This window comes from Pholcus phalangioides, unplaced genomic scaffold (assembly GCF_987345545.1).
Source record: "Pholcus phalangioides strain wild (caught in Gottingen) unplaced genomic scaffold, Ppha-v1.0 ptg000011l_1, whole genome shotgun sequence".
In the NCBI taxonomy this organism is placed as follows: Eukaryota; Metazoa; Arthropoda; class Arachnida; order Araneae; family Pholcidae; genus Pholcus; species Pholcus phalangioides.
In genome coordinates this window covers 10,543,362-10,561,073 of record NW_028301604.1, presented here as the reverse complement: position 1 = coordinate 10,561,073, position 17,712 = coordinate 10,543,362, and the positions used below count along the sequence as shown (strand labels likewise).

Here is a 17,712-nt window from a genome sequence, read left to right as displayed (position 1 = left end):
TTCTTGCCAAACTCTTGTACATGAAGCGGTTAATTCCACGTTGCTTTTATTCACTCCAGCACAACTTCAGAAGTGATCTTAAGTTTTTCTTTAATCGAAAACAGTTTCCTTTCAAGGCCACTCATTTTGAAACAGAAGAAATATGAAGCATTCCTAACATGTGGCACTGGATTTTACCACACATTTTATTTCTTTTTTGGCACACCGTATTAGTTAAAATTTTTCCCCCAAGCGATAAAAGAGCAATCTTTCTATCCCCAGAAACTTGTTAAACTTGTGTTTTTGATTTTCAGAAACAACTAATACGTTATAACGGATTTTTCATTTCATAATATAGGAATTCGCAACACACTGTTCTTATGTAAAGTTATTTAAGGATTAGAAAAGTTTTCGTTTCAACGAGATTTTCGCTGTAACGCACGGTCTTCGTTAAAACGGAATTCGACTTGAAAAAAACCAATACGGACTCAAGCACAATACGATGTATTTTCTTCCTTACTGTATTCATGTATTGTCTCATTCTCGTCAGCAAATATCAGTTGAATCAAGAGAATAATCAATATGTATGAAAAAAAATATTAATTTCCAAATAAAAATAAAAACGCAAAAATAAAATTGGCAGAAGATATTAAATTATAAGACCTTTTAATGAAATGGATACGAAAATAAATGAAAATTGGCGTTAATGCGAGTCATCTACATAATGTATGAAACCGAGTTCAATGTAGCATGTCAACTGAGAAAGGTGCTTGGAATTCATGTTTCGGAATATGTTTAATGCGAGCAACCTATTTTTTTCGCATCCGCCCTCTACGCCTTTGTTTTTTTACTTCGTACCCATTCCAGATACTGATCTCAGACACGATGAGGAAACGAGCCATCGGAAGTTTGCATCCATTGACATAACGGTGCACATTTCTCGCCAATGATTTCTCATATAATGAGAACGTGAAGCGCTGCTCTTGGAATAAGTTCAACACTGTCTCCCGACTTCGCAACTAATCGTTTCTCGTGTCGAAACGCATGCGCTCAGCTAAGCTGCCATGCTGCTCCAAAAACAGCGCATGCCGGTTTCTATGGCGGCATCGTTCAAGAATTCTTTCTCGTTTATTGTTACCTGAAGAAGAATCGGAACAGTTATTAGGGAATACCAAAGAGAATTCTCTTCCAATGAGTGATAGAATTTTTGAATACTCATTCGAAACATTTCAAGTTTGAAACGTGCGTTGTGACAAATAAGAAACTTGTATTATTCTACCGAAATCATCTGATAAATATTTAAGAGCTTCGCTGCGGCATATCACGGAACGAAACTAGTAGCCCGTGACTACGTGGATTTTAGCGGCTCACTTTCTCGAGTTTTGATACGAAACAAAGTTGTCAAGTCCGTTAGAAAACTGTTGGGATTTCTACGTTCCAAGTCATCTAGTGACTACAAAAAATGACACGTAAACTGCATTTATATGGATACTGGGATTATGCAACATAAACCCGTTTGTGAACATTCTCAACAAATATTTCATTTCAAAGCAAACATCAAGGGATATATTGTTTATTTGTATAAAGATCCTGTCAACTGTGCAGGATTATTTGCAACTTCACGAAATGGAACTTCCCGCAGCGTTTTACCGCGGGAAGTGAGTTAATTAACAGGTAAAAATTTAATTTTTTTTTCTCGTGATTGTTTTCTATAGTTATTGTGTTGCTATTAAAAAAGCAAAACTAAACTCATCTAATGTAAATCAGAAATGTATGTATTCATGTTTGCAGCATATTAATTAACTCTTAGATTTAAAATCAATTTTTCGTAATTTTTTTCACCGATCTTTGTTAGTTTTCCACTTGTTTACTAGGTGCATCAATTGCATTATTCATTCATTCAGGTGCATCAGTTGCGAAATACCATGAAATTTCCATTCCACATTTCCCACAAATTCAGCTGTATATTGGTTTTTTTTTTATTTTCACAGTGCTCATTATGAATGCATCTGGTTCACGCAGCAAATTGAAAACAATGAAAAGTGAGGATTCAGTTCAAGCTGAAACCAGTGGAGAAATGGAGAGTAGAGCGGATGAAGATAATAGGTAACACATAATCTTTCTGTGTGACTATATTTTGTGCTTTATATGAGTATTAAAAATTGCAATTCTCGAATTAATTTAAATAATCTAACATGAATTTTTATTTTAAATTTGTCAAATAATGCAAATTATAACGATAAGATTTATTTTAATTATAAGACTACTATTAATTAATTTATAAGATTTTTTTCATTTTCTTAAGGGACGAAGATTCTGAAAATGATTCGCCTGAGCAAGAAGATAACGAATTGGTAATATTCAACAATTGTCTTTTGAAATGTTTCTAACAAACAATAAACAGGCGTAACTGATGAAAAAAAGAATAATAATAATTAAATTTAAAATAATGTGTTCTCGATGTTCGTACACCCAAATGTATGTTTACGAATGTTTCGCGCAATCATTTTATAATGAAAGAATGATCTTGAACTACCAACATATTTTACTATTTGTTTCACAGGAACAAAACGATCATCTTTTCTCTGAACAAGGGGATGCACATGCTAAGAAAAGCGCGAGTAGTGAAGGATCTAAAAGGTATTTAATTTATAATTATTCAAGTTCATCTTCAAATTTTTATATTTGTGAAATCAGGAAACAAAATACACCATTCACAGCATTAACCATGATCTGTTTCCTGAACTATTGCTCTAAATCTTATAAAAAATTTCGTTAATCATTGTTTCACTCAGAAAATGATAATGCTTTATTGATGAAGTTTAAACTTACTTATATATTTACATAACTTTCTTAACGTTTATGAGTTTTGACCGATATTTCGTTAAACACACACACACACACCAAAAATCTGTATGATATGCTAATGAAGCGGCAGCGATGCCAAATTTCAGCAAGAACACCTGAGTTTTTTTCTTGATATAATAAAATTCCTTGGTTTAAGGAGTGAAAATGAATTTTATTCAATATTTTTATTACATAGACGTACAAATATTGCTATTATTAATGAAATCTTCCACTTAACCTGAATTACTATGAAAATTTTAAGTTCACATATACTTATGTATATCCACATGGCTATTTTGAATTTTTACTTTGTGATTCATAATAAAGAAAGCAAACCAGAAAATTTATATTGTATTTCTTGATACAGTTGCATCCATTAAATTATATAATTTCACATTAATTTGATTTTCAAAACATAAATGCTGTAGTTTATAAATTATTTCACACTTATATTCACACTTTCACATTCACTACCTACATCAGAATCAAGTACGTATTTTAATTAAGTCATCAATAGCATACTTTATACTATTAAAATTTCTTGAAATTATTCAGTTTACAGGTGTCTTGATTTTTTTTTTATTTATCTAGGGTAAGTCCCGTTATAGATGAAAGGGAGCTAAAAAAGGTATGTTTTTAGAGAGATTTTATTAGACATGATTTGGGACTCAAATCCGTTTCGCTATTTGAGTAAATGTAATTATCAAAATAGCCTGCTTGAGCATGAAAGAACTATAATTACGTATAGCGAACATTTAAGATTGACATAATATATTTTTATTAGTTGTTAAATTGTATAGGCGGTTTTGTGTAAACAGCTTTTTTCCTAAGGCAAATAAATTGGGCGAACAACTGCATTCAAATTTATTGGCGTCAGACCTGAACCCCATAAAACTTACGCAATCGATAAAGTTATCTTAACGTTCGCATCGTTTAATGTCTCAATACTTAGCTAATATTTGAAAATGAGCTGCAGGTGTTTTAAGTTGAGTGAATTTGTTGAAGAAGGGTTCTTTAACTACGAAGTCAACAAAATGTTCACGTTGATACCTTTACGAGTGGTTGCTGTTCGTGTATATTTATCCAACGTTATTAACAGTATCGTTTGCTTTACGTTAAGGAAGTCGTTCATAACTATAGCAACCCCCATACTAATATTATAAAGCTAACTTTGAATTTAACACCGTCAAATATTTATGTTTCAGATTATAATTATTATTCAACTGCTATCAAGGTTTCAATGTTCTAAAATATTTCTGGCAATTTGAGTTTTTAAGGAGCGATGTGCTTCAACAAAATTTTCTACACCCGCTAATAATTATGATTTGCGTAACTCCAATCATGCTTCTGTAACTGTTGTTACAGAATCGGTCTTTTCATAAATATCTATCTTGTTCTAATTCCATTGTTTGTTTAGATGCCCTATTATTAGCGATTGCATGTGAATTAGATTATCTCGCATGGAAAAAGTATCTAATTACATACAAATTAAAACTGTTTTAACATTAATAGATTTTGTTTACAGGCTGTTGCTGCAAGTGTTAAACCCACAAGAAGATATCAAGGACGTGCATCATTACTGGCCAGGCATCGAGATTTATCACAAGAACGCAAACGTTTATTAAATGCTCCTTCAACTATTGGTCGAAACTCTTCCCTCACTCCACTTCTTTTGAAAGAAGGTGGATCCTTGAGTGGACTGCTCAATGAAATCCCTGATTATTATACTGATGGTGGGATACTTTAAATATTTCCTATCTTTACGATCTGAGATTGAATTAATGTACAGGGTGTCCCAAAAAACCACTATATCAGGAATTCAATTATTCTGCATTCTAGTAAGACAAGCGTAAGAAACGTTAAAGAAACCGCCATATTCAGCACTGAAGTATGTAATGTGAGTGTCAACGTAACGAACTGAGCCCAGTAGCAATGTTAAAAAAAAACGCATGCCGGAGTGTACGTCAGCATGGTGTTTTTCTTGGAACTGTGTCGTAATATTATCGAAATTTATTTTCCGTACAATAAATCGTTTTATCCTTAATGCATTCCCATCATCTATGTAGATGATATGTGTGGTGATCTGCTAAAACTCATCCTCTAAAGATTTTAATTGTTTTTTAAAATATAATTCTTAAAGTGAGAAATAGATGGCGTTCGAATTATAAGTTCTGGATTTTTTTATTTCTCTATTCTCTGCCAGGTTTGTTTGTACTGTATTGGATGGTTGCGCGTAGGATGGTCTGGTAGTAGAATGTGTGTCTTCAATAATTAGTTTGTCGGTGACAGTAGGTTCGAACCTAGAATTCGTATCACCACTTTCGATTCTATTAAATTTGCAACGTCTGAGTTTGATTACATCTACCTTTTGCAAAATTTGAACTGAAAAAAGGGGATTTTTTTCGCAGAGAGAGAGAGAGAGACGGGGGGGTTAGGATTTATTTCCTAAACTGTTTCTCTTTCTGATATCAAAATTCGGAGAAAAGCTGGCTCCGCATACTACTTTACCAAACACCAACTCTGGCCATATCGATATATGGAGAGACGATATAGGAGACATTTCTGTGACTATTCGTGCAACCAAAGGGTTAAAGAAGTAAGAAGACTGTTTCTTTAGAAATTTGTTGGACAGCGCGTGCTCTCCAACTCAACAATTAACCGAATAGTCAAGCGATTTCGTAATGATCCAAACAATATCCCGAAAGATAGACACAGCGAGCGAAAAGCCATCGTTACGCCCTAGAAATTCGGGGAGGGCACTTTGAACATTTATTTTAATTTTAGAACAAAAATAAATAAGTTTTTGGAATTTGTTTCTAATTTTTTAGAAAATTCACAAGTGGTTTTTTGGGACACCCTGTACTACAATAGTGTCTAAGTAAATTAAGAAGCTTTCATAGTTTGTTTCATGCATGCTCGATATTTATATATTTTTTAATTTTTGTTGCTATAAAATGAATTGTATGAGACCTTCCTACCTTCTCGAAGCTCCACGACATTTACTGCTTTGCGCTCGCACACCATCCTTACAACTTTTACTGAAAAAATATGAAGCTATATGAATATAAAAATGATGCAGATTTAAAGAGTTATAATTTTTTATATCATATTTCAGAGGTCACTGTTCAATTTCTAAACGCTCAGGTGCGAGTGCTAAGAGATGAACTACAGACAGTGATTCAGGAATGCGTTGAAAAAGTAATTTTATACTTTCACAAACTTTGTGTTGTACATATGTATATTATAAGTATATGTATATTATAAAGTAGGTAACTATTTTTTAGATGCATGATAGTGAGTTTCAGAATTTTATCCAAGCTATACACTCTGATATGTGTTAACGCATCAATATGCCGCAATGAGTACGCAGCGTTTGATTTCCGAGGATTTCAATAAAAATCGTAGAGACGAGCATTTGTATATTTAACGTGAGGGGGTCTCTAACTATAGCGTCATAATTTTACTATGGCTATGATAATCTATAAACTATGACGTTATATCAAAGAGATCTCCGTGTCACTTATCAAAATGTTCCTCTCGATGATATATATCAGAATATGCAGAAATCGGACGTTGAGTACATGTTAGGACACCCTGTACTTGATAATGACATCGTCTTTCCAGCATAAACATTTGCCATAAACATTATCAATCACTCATTACAGTAGGGCCTCAATAATTCGAACAGCAATTGTCAAGACTCGACTCGCATTTCGGGTTATTCCATCAAGGTATGAGGGTGGTCAAATGAAAATGGAACAGTTGTTATAATTTGGTTTATTTTTGCATGAGTGTAGCGAAACTTTGTGTAGGGGTAGAGAGAGAGGTGAGAAAAGTAACCGTTACTACGGAGTGGACTTGCCCTAAGTAGTCAAGCAGAATCACGTGATATGTGCTGGCGGTCGACCGACAGTATCGTCCAACATTCCTGCAGAGTAGTTTCTCTCTAATGATGGCATGAACGGAACCAAATCGCACTCCCTCCCCCCTCCTTCTTGCTGATGTCCCTTATTATATACGGCGTCTGCTTTGGTTGATTATCCATCCGATCGACTTCTTTCACCAAAGCGTCAGAGATGACGAGGTGACTTGACCAGGTCACGCACGTATCATCATTCAAAGATTCCCTTCCCTCGCGGAAACGCTTGTGCCATTCCTGCACACGAGTCAATGACAGTGCACGTTCACCGTACACTGCCTTCATTTGCTGTTGCACTTCACGAACTCCAACTTCTTCTGCCACTGAAAAACGAATATCACCACGTTGCTCCTCTTTACTCGCAAACATACCTCGGATGTAATTGAAAAAACAACCGATTGCCTGTTGGACGATACTGTCGGTCGACCTCCAGCACATATCACGTGATTCCGCGTGACTACCTAGGACAAGTCCATTCCGTAGTGGAGGTTACGTTCCTTCCTTACCTCCCGCTCTACCTCTACACGAAGTTCCGCCACACTCATACAAAACAAAACCAATTAAAACAACTGTTCCATTTTCATTTGATCTATACCTCGGCTGCAATAACCCGAAACTCGACAATTGTTGTTCGAACTATTGAGGTCCTACTGTAGTGAATAATTGCAACTGTTTATGCCCGATTTGAAAACAACATACAAGCAATTACTATCGAATTATGCTTGTGAATTCCTTTTCAGGAGAAACTACGTGATTTTTCCTTCAATGAATATTATGCGATATTTCTCATTACACAGAACTTAACTTCTTGTCATCCATGATGTTCTGCAAAGACCCGAATGAATGAAAAATCCAAAGGATATACCAATTAGTATCTGAAGAATGCGTGGGTATTGAAGGATTTTTTATTCTGACCCTTTTAGTTTTTGCAGCTTTTCGACAAGCGATTTGGATTTTTCGATCATTGATCATTTTTGTCGCACCATGGTCATTTTCTGCACACGAGGGCTAATTAGACCAGGACCTACAATTTGTTGCCGATTCCGAACGGCAGTCTTTTTTATACTCACCGAAGGGTTGGTGCGCTAACCCCTCGATGTGGGACTCCCTGCGGTACAATGTTTTTCTGTGGTCGTGTCGTCATTTCTGTTGTACTCCTGTGTTAGGAAAGTTTCTGACAAGGACGAACCGGGTATCGAACTCGTGACACCTCTAAACATCCTTTGATACTTCAGGTGAGTATCTTATCGACCTGAGCTACAGCGCCCCTTTTTTTTTGGATTTTTCCAGTTTACTGATCACACTTTTACTATTTGACCATACCAGGAGTTTTTTTTTTTTCAATTACCTCATTCAGTTCGGTGAGTTTCTGACGGTACTTGTTCGCCATTCGTTACACTATGTCAATGAATCTCAAAGTGTGAATTGCGGCTCCTAGTAGCGTCACCAACTTTTGTCAGAGGCGTCGCGGGAAGCTGGCAATATTGATTTGTGCCTGTTCAGTCCATGAATAGTTCTTCGTTAGATTATTCTTGGAAGCCGCGGAAACAAGTTCACTAGGACAAAGGAGCCACGAAAGACAAATAGTTTAAGAACCACTGCATGAATTTCCACTGCACTAGGTGGAAGAAGGTCGGAAAGAATGTTATTCCCCGGCAGTAGCACCAATCAGATGGCAACACTTTCATTGGATTTCAATCTGTTTTTGACACATTTTATGCATACTATTTTAATTGCTTAATTACAATCAGGATTGAACTTTGGCATGAAAGGACCCTGGGAAAAGCAGAAATTATGGGGCCAGCCTGAAACTTTTATCAGAGATATTCGGTTAGTCCGTGAATATATGTTGTTTACATTTTGGGGGCTCTGGAAATTATAGAAACCTGAGCAAATGCTCTACTTACCCACGTGGGTAAGTAGAGCACCTGTTTCCGAGTATGAGTATTACTTTTTTTACGCGTAATTTTCATGACTATAATACCCACTTTCCATCGCTTGTTAAGATTCTGCTGAAGAAAGTAATGTTTTTTTCTCTCGCGTTCAAGCCGAGAAACGGACGTTGAGGCGATCAGAGCCGTTGCCAGAAATTTATTTCGGATGGTGTCAATTGGCATTTGGGGGGTGAGGCAAAGTGGTTGAACAATAGACTTGAAGGTGTTATCCCATACGTATATCGTTCTCTATCTTATTTTGCACTTAATAGATAAAATGAGATTGCGTCTCCGAGGCCATAGTCTTCGAGGGGAGGAGATCCGAAGGCTACTGCTTTGGAGGCGTATTATTCCTGAAAGGAATAATAATAACGAAGGGCAACCAAGGCAACGCCCTGGGACTTCGAGCTCCAGAGAGTCTCCAAGCATAAATTAAATGTAGGAAGATCAACATCCTAAGCTCGATTGTCATTCTGTCCCGCGGCCGCTGCACAACCTTACTTATATTACTTTAGTCTTTTACTCTTAACAACTTCTAATTTTCATGTCGAAATCTACCAAATTTAATTTATTCAATCAGAGTTGAACCAATGCTAGTATGACTATGACTTACATGTAATTTGCACAGCAAGAAAAAAATTCTGACAAATGTTATGATAACTACAAGATGCAAAACACAATACAGTTTCGAACGCAAACAAAATCACTGGTTAATAAAATCAGCCGCTTTATAAAATCATATCTCTAAAACGAAATCAAATCAATATCAATCACATTATAAAATTTCCGTTTCATAAAATCAATCCGCTGCTTTAAAAAAATCAAAAACATTTCTGAAATTAAGTTCATCTACAAAGAAACTGAGTGAAACTCGGAAGGAAATTCAAACTTGTGAATTTATTATCTGGTCTCATTTTTTTGGCACCTTGAATTTGTTTTCAAATATTTTCAAATTTTGCCAAAACAAAAAAAAAAAAAATAAGGGATCATGAACTGCATTGAAAAGTGACATAAAAGACTGGGAACTAGAAAAGGAGGGATTTCTACTTGTAAATCGAGCGTACCCCCTGGCTACTACCGTTATGGGCAATTTATTACAGTAAAGAGACTATAAACGTAGAAGAAAATATTTATAAATTAGAAATCATAAAATCAAAAGAGATAACCGACCAGATAGATCTATCTATTTATAAAATTTTTAGTGATATCGAGAAAATAATGGCAGACTCTGGAAAAAAGACTAATCCAAGTCTTCAGGAAAATGTAAGGCAAACTTTTCTAGATAGAACCTTTTATATAAAACCATACACTGTATGTATTCGTAATTAGTTGGTAATTAATTAATTAGTAATTAATTATTAATAAACTATTTATTAATAAAATTGGCAATTTATTTGCATAGAATAGGGGAAATAGTTGTATCTTGACCATAGTAAACCTTGAAACACTTGAAATAGTTTTAATAATAATGCATTTTAGCTGATGTTTTTGGTGTGCAAGAGATTAGAAATACTTCAGCTCACAACTGAATGTGCTTTCAGCTCTTTGTCTGTGACCTTGATAGAGATACAGAGATTTTGCTATTGGCACATTTCAGTAAAAAGATTGTGCGCTTGTATTTGCCACATTTCTTCTCAACATTGCAAGTATACAAATACAAATACAACGCCACAACAGGCAAATTGCCCAACGAGGTGGCTGACTTAAGAGCATCATGGATCCCCGAGCCATTTTTTGGAGGCCCTACCTACTACTGCTACACCACACATGCACCCCCCCCCCCCTGCGGAAGCCCCAACGAATCGGTACATACGGGAATGTGCGTGTACGTGTTTTGAAACCTGACGTGAAGTTTTTTGTTTCTCTGTAATGCTTGTTATGTGTAGTGCTGCCATCTGCCACCAGTTTTTCTAACCATGAGTGAAGTGTTATGATTGAATGATTTATCGTTGTAGGACTGTTGCTCTCTGTGGCGAGACTTTTTAACGGGGAGATCGGCTCGCATTTGCGCCTTGAAGTTGGGAACCACAGAAAACCAACTTCAGCCGACCACTAAACTATCTTTAGTAATTATAATCTATGCAATCACCTGATGAACCATACCAAGTGCTCAGTCATACCAAGCACTGTGGTTATAAATACTTTTCACAAATGGTTGAACATCATGTACCTTGAAATAAAAAAGATCGCGTACCTCGGAACAGTATAAAAGTTGAAGTTAACCTTGAAATACCCAGATTACACTAATTTTTAGCTCTTCTTCTTTTGATTTTAAATACAATTTATTTTTTAAATTTTGTAGTTCTGTGCTTCAACACTCATCCATTTCTTTTCTTCCATTCACCTTCGGTTATTTCTCAGTCAAATTTGTTTTAAAAAAAGCAAAGTTTCCAGAGTGTGGTATTCGCCCAACAAAAGCTTTTACCAAGAAGAATTTCCTTAAGAGGAGAGGTGAGAAAATATTTTATTGTCCATCAGTGCCAGATATAGATGTTGTCGGATATAGATGTTGACATCATCTGATGTTGTATCTCTACTGCAATCACTTAGCATCAAGGGAACTGACAGAACTGAAAATGAAAAAACATTCCATTTTTTCCTCTCTACAAGTATAATGTATAGAACAATTATGAATTTTTCATCCATATAAATACGTTCCTACATCTGGGAAAAAAAGTGATTTTAATAAACGATGGGCTATGGAATACGAAATCAGTTTCACAATTATTAACTGCAAAAATATATATTCTTTCAGATGAAGTTGAAAAATAAAAAAATAATAAAGGTTACAATTTGCCAAATGCATTTCTTTTGAATTTCACATGTTAAAAATATACTTATATGATAATTCTGTGTTGCAGGAAGAAATGATTTTGCTGCTAGAAAAACGACTAAAAGAAACCGAACAAGAAAGAAATAAACTTCTCAGGGAAAGTTCCAATAAACAACAACTTGTAGAGAAATATCAAAGAATATCTGATGACAACAGATCTCGTGCAGACAAGTTAGAAAGTCAGTGTGCTTCTCTGAAGAAGGTAATGCCCAATTGTGATGATGTTAGGTTCTTATCTATTTATCTTAAGGTGTCCGACTACGTTTAAGACGCCATTTTGAAAGAAAATATCGATTATTTTCATTTTGTTATGAAAGCTCCATTTTTTGTGATTCCAAAACGCGTTGTTTTCTTTATATGACGCTTAGAACTGAAGTTATGCCCACTTTAGTGTTGAGTTTTTACATCAAGTATTTTGTGAATAAAAACTTTAAACACCTTTTCAGGACAAATGCGATTTTTGACATTTTACTTGAGTTTGAAATATGATTTCTAAATATCCATTGTATCGTTACAAAATTTTAATATAGTATTTTGCCGTATATTGTTAAGGTTATGAACTAAAATCTAAGATCTATCGCATGTATTTGTCTAATTACTCTGCTTTATATACGATATGTCAAATGAAATTTCGGAAAATTCACACATACATCAATAGATTTAAGTATAAAATTGTATATTCATAAAAAACTTATGAATATACAATCCTTTAAATTTCAGTTATAACCTGCATCATTACTAGCTAAATGTACTGTGAAAATAACAAAACATTTCATTGATAGAATACTTTGCAATTGTATTTCGAATATTACATGAATTTCACAGTTAATTTCAGTTAAAATTAGACATAAAAATGACTTTTTCATAGAAAATGGCATACGTAGTCTAAAATTTATTGTTTTCACCATTTCGAGACACTTTCTATCAAAAAATGTTATTGAAGTTCACTCCAGTACCCATTTTATAAAAAATTGCTAAGAAAGGTAATCGGATACCTTAAGAAGGTATTAATTTCAATATCCTGCGCAACACTCAGTTAAGTGTTTATCCTTTTATCAAATCTTGTGAACCATGTTTAAAAAAAAACATGGTTAAAAAAAAACTAAAACATTTTAAACTCATATATGTCATTGTTTTGGTCTTTAATTTATTTAAAAAAATGCATCTTTGTATATAACACATAACTTATGTTTTCAAATTTCCAATGGAAAATGAGAAGTTCATAAACCTAATTTTTTATTTATTCATTTATTTATTTTTTCATCAAGTGTATATTTTCGTTGCACCAGAATTACGTGAATTATTTATACACAGTAATCGATTCTGGTTACAGCAGGGTAGTATAAATATTCTTTTATCATGAATATGAACTTATATATCCAGTAATTTATCAACATTTAAATTTTGGTAACCTGTACATTAAGTTTTACCTCGTTTTGTGGCAGTTATTTTTAATGTGCTCATGAATTATTATGAATGTACCTGCACTGGATGATTGATAATGTAACATCTTTGCTTCACCTGTTATTATTTTGTCTGTTACTTGCTTCAAGTTTTTATGTATTCTCTTATCGTTTTAAATACAAATTTCTACCGTGTCCTGTTTCTAGAGTATTGCATTTATTAGAGTGGAACTGTTGACATGGTGGAACAAAATTGGTCACAACTTTTTTAAACTCTCTTATTTTCAAAAACGTCTGAATTTCTGTTCAATTCAAAACTAATTTCAAGTTCTGCAATGCATTTGAAAAAAGTAACTTTAACTATTAATATTCTATATAATTATATCTGTACTTTCCTATATATATGCAGTATATATACGTATATGTGTGCGTGTTTTTTAGGAAGTTGAGCTATTGAAGCAAGGACAAAAGCAGGTAGTTGCAAGTAAAGGAACTGTCGAAGCGCGGCTAAGTCGAGCTTTGGAGGAAATTGAAAAGTACAAATCTGATTTACGCATAGCAAAACAGTCTGCAAAGGTACTTTTTTTAATAACTTGCCTATATATTTATTTAGTAAATTGTAAAAATAAGATACGGTGAAACCTCACATCAACAATACTCGATATAACGATAAATCCCTCAATACAACGATATTTTTTTTCAAGTCTTGTTTGGAAAGGCCTACAGACTAATGTTAAACTACCGCCTCTCGATACAACAATAATCCCTCTACAACGATGTTTTTTCTTGGTCCACAGAGTATCGTAAAATATGTACATATACATTAATGTTGAAAATGAACTATAGGGTGGGGGGAAGCCCAAATATCTCCCACTTAAGCCAATATTTTAATCAGAGGACTAACTCACATGCTCCATTTGTCTAAAAGTAATTCTAACCTATTATCTATCTGATAACTGAATTACAACTGCAACAAATAATTTTAACGCACCCAAAAAAAATTTTTTGTGACCGCGGCAATTTCCCTATTAAAAAAAGTATGTTCCTAATATCGTTGACTACATGTTCCTAATATCGTTGACTACATGTTCCTAATATCGTTGACTACATGTTCCTAATATCGTTGACTACATGTTCCTAATATCGTTGACTACATGTTCCTAATATCGTTGACTACATGTTCCTAATATCGTTGACTACATGTTCCTAATATCGTTGACTACATGTTCCTAAAATCGCCTACGTCTTAAATGAGTTGAAATAAAGTTTAATTTGTGTTATGATCGTACTTTTTTTATTAAACGTGAAAATTAAGACAACAAAATTGAATATACTACAAGAAAGCTTTTTTGTACTTTTAGAAATATAGTTATCATACGCTTTTAACACTTTTCTTAGATATAACGATGCTTTCTTCCGATGCTTTCAATAGTTGTATGTCTTCATATTTTACCGATATTACTGCCTCTTCCATTTTAATCTCGTCCCGCGTCTTTCTATGTGACATCTGAAGAAAAACAAAACCCATTTCGAAAGTGTTCGTAATATCGCCTAGGACGATAATGGGAACACTCAAGTGGGCGATATTGGGAACAACCTAACTCTCAAACATGGCGGCCTTCAACTTCGGAATCGAATCTCAAACCAAGAAGCAAACTACTGCAAAATGTATCCTATTAAAGTCACTATCACTTCCTCAAATGACATGACATTATCACTCGAACCTTATTGATTGTACTAAAAGTAATGAAACATGTTTATTAACTCATCGTACACGAAAATTCCAAAAGAAAAGTAATTTTCTTTGCGCTACACAGACGCACCTGTGTTATTTTACACAGGTGCGTCTAGCTGCCACAGACAACTTCTGAAGGAGAAAGCTTCATAGTTCCGATAGTGGCCACCACACACACACAGCTACCAGCATTAATCAAGAACAAACCGTGGTAGGCCCCTTACCCTAATTGTCGAATCTATATCAGCTTTCAAATCTCCCCCCCCCCCCGGGGGCCGAAGTGCTTGCGTTGCTTCTTGCGACACGAAAAGAAAAACTAGCTCTCTCGCGGATGCAGCCACAGCAACAAAATTTTGGAAAATTCAAATGGAACTCACTTTTATGCATTGATCGGCACAGTGAAAACCCATGAATGGTGTTGGAACGCTACCTGTAGTACCATAAACGCAGGCGCCGGACGCAGACAAAGAAGATCTCACCAAAGGAGTTGGTGCGCTAACCCCTCGGTGTGAGACTTCTGCTTCTGCATTGAGACATCTGCATTGATAGTTTACACATGTTTCTTTTGCTGCGTGTAGAACTGACGTTTATCACGCTACACAGGTACCGTTTCAACTCTATTTATTGTTTATTACTGCGGCAATGACTTTGCAATGCATAAAAGTGAATATTATCATTAAACTTCTCGAAATCTTGCGGCTGCAACCATAACAGCAACAGCTTGGTTTTCCTTTCTCTTTTCATTCTCAAGCCATACTCTGAAACACCTATATTCCGAATTTCATTCGCATTCATTGATTTTTGTAGACACTAGAGGCTCGTACATCGGTGAAGTTATTTTATGACAGCTGTTTTTTAAAATACAAATTTGTTCATTTAAACATATTTAAACAAATGAAAATTCTTCTGTGTATTGTATATCAGATCACTCAAATAGTTCAAAATAAAACAATTAATACATCCAACAGTGGTTCCCAAACTTTTTAGGTTAAAAAGTCAAACCCCCAGTGTTAGAGAGTTTCTTATACAACATGAATACATAAAAGTTGTCTTGCACAGAGCACACTTTGGGAACCGCTGCTCTAAAAGATGGAAAATGGAAAAAAAAACTTTCGAAAACCGAGGAAATTTCGAAGTCAAATCTGCGTCTGTTAAACTTTTTGCTCATAGATTTAATCACTGCATGCATATATTAATAGGTTAAATCTATTAATACCTACTTTTTTCTCAGTATAAAAACTAATTTTCATTGTAAACCATAGAAGAAACAAATTCAATTGTCTGAATTTAAAAATTCTAGATCGAACTTATCAACTCTTTTCTGACATTGCTATGAGATTCCCTTCTACTGTTGCATTTTCTCCGAACAGCTGTATATATGTTTGATTGAATGTTCTTTTTTCAGTATAGACATATTTGCTTATGGTTTTCATAAAAACTAACTTGTCGCTTTCATGGAACTTCATTTTATATTTCCAGTATTTGAGAGAGTGCAGAAATAAATTTTTGTAACTTTTCTTCAATTTATACAAGGAAGCCAGTGAGAATGACAAACGGAGAATCGAAGAACTATCTGCCGACAATCGTCGATTAGAAAAACAACGAACCGAACTACTGACAGCTTTCAAAAAGCAAATGAAACTGATTGATAATTTGAAAAGGCAAAAGGTATGTTTCAGGAAATATAGTTTGAAATAGAAATGGATTACCTTTTGGGTTTGATAATACGATTAAATAATCGACGTTTGGGTTTACCCAAAATTCCAAAACGAACACGGCTATACGCGTTTCAGAACTATATGAAGTTCCTTCATCAGTAGCAGAAACAAAGAATAAAAAAGAAAATATTGAAAAAAATTCGCTGTTGTAGACAAGAGTAACTCCCGCTATAAGGAGTTTTTTCAATATTTTATTTTTTATTCTTTGTTTCTGCTACTGATGAAGGAACTTCATATAGTTCTGAAACGCGTATAGCCGTGTTCGTTTTGGAATTTTGGGTAAACCCAAACGTCGATTATTTAATCGTATTATAGTTTGAAATATTTTCCAATTTTCATTTTGAACTAAACTGAACATTTCAAACAAAATATTCTTTCTAGTTGTCGTTAAAGATAAGGATCAATATCATCCTGAAATACATTGATGAAAATTGATCAAAAATCCCTGTATATCCAGTTATACAGGGTGTTCTGTAAGTGCTAATTCGTCGTTTATTTCATCAACCTCTTATCGTATAGGTATGGCTATAATTTGAAAAATGCTCAAAATGTGTTCAAAAATTACCCAGTACCAGTTTTGAGAGTGAAAATACAGTGTGTCACAAAATAAAAAAAATCTAAATTTTTATATAGTCCCCGACTTCTAATTTCCAATTAGACAGGTGTTGTTCTGTCTTTTCCGAGTCTAACAAAAGAGATCCCATGTTTTTAACTGCAATATTCGCTTTGATATTCAAATTCAGAAAGCAGAAAAGATGGGAAGGACAGCATAAATGGTTTTTCAATTAAAATATCTCGGTGAATATCCCAGTTAAAAACATGGTTTTTTTTGGGCTCAGAAAAGACAGGGCAACAACTTTCTAATTGGAAGTTAGAGGACAAGGGGACCGCATAAAAATTTGTATTTTTTTATTTTGTAACACACTGTATTCTCACTCTTTAAACTGTACAGGGGTAATTTTTGAATGTCTTTAATAATTTTTTAAATTGGAATCAAACTTCTGCGACTGACAGTTGATGAGATAAAGGACGCGTCAGCACTTATATGACACCCTGTATGGCCTTAAATTTTTTTGAGGCATTTGACTCAAAAGCAATTTGTTCAACGCAAGGAATCACTGGATATTTCTATAAAATAAAATAAAAATCATAACTTCTTTCTGCAGACAAATAACTCACTTTTTAAAAAGAGGGAATTTCAATATTCTTTCCTCATTCTAGCAACAGAGATCTTCTTGTATCACCAGCATCATTTTGAATTCGTTTCATTAAAATTTATACATTTGTTTGTAAATTTATGCTTCATAGAATTAAGATTTAATTATTATAATGATTTGAAATGGT

General features: G+C 34.2%; 1 protein-coding gene across 2 annotated transcripts in view; it reads left to right on the top strand.

The window, feature by feature from the left end:
- LOC149080035 (testis-expressed protein 9-like) overlaps positions 1-17,712 on the top strand; it is a 48,241-nt gene that overhangs the window by 15,847 nt on the left and 14,682 nt on the right. Inside the window, exons 1-10 of one of the 2 annotated variants that reach the window (XM_089238978.1) lie at positions 1,032-1,653; positions 1,971-2,085; positions 2,285-2,333; positions 2,543-2,619; positions 3,418-3,454; positions 4,352-4,559; positions 5,942-6,024; positions 11,541-11,714; positions 13,357-13,491; positions 16,184-16,318. In XM_089238978.1, the coding sequence (XP_089095104.1) occupies positions 1,979-2,085; positions 2,285-2,333; positions 2,543-2,619; positions 3,418-3,454; positions 4,352-4,559; positions 5,942-6,024; positions 11,541-11,714; positions 13,357-13,491; positions 16,184-16,318 (1,005 nt within the window). In that variant the 5' untranslated portion in view covers positions 1,032-1,653; positions 1,971-1,978. Of the gene's footprint in view, positions 1-1,031; positions 1,654-1,970; positions 2,086-2,284; positions 2,334-2,542; positions 2,620-3,417; positions 3,455-4,351; positions 4,560-5,941; positions 6,025-11,540; positions 11,715-13,356; positions 13,492-16,183; positions 16,319-17,712 lie in introns of those variants that run through there. The other variant, XM_089238979.1, reaches the window with a different exon arrangement.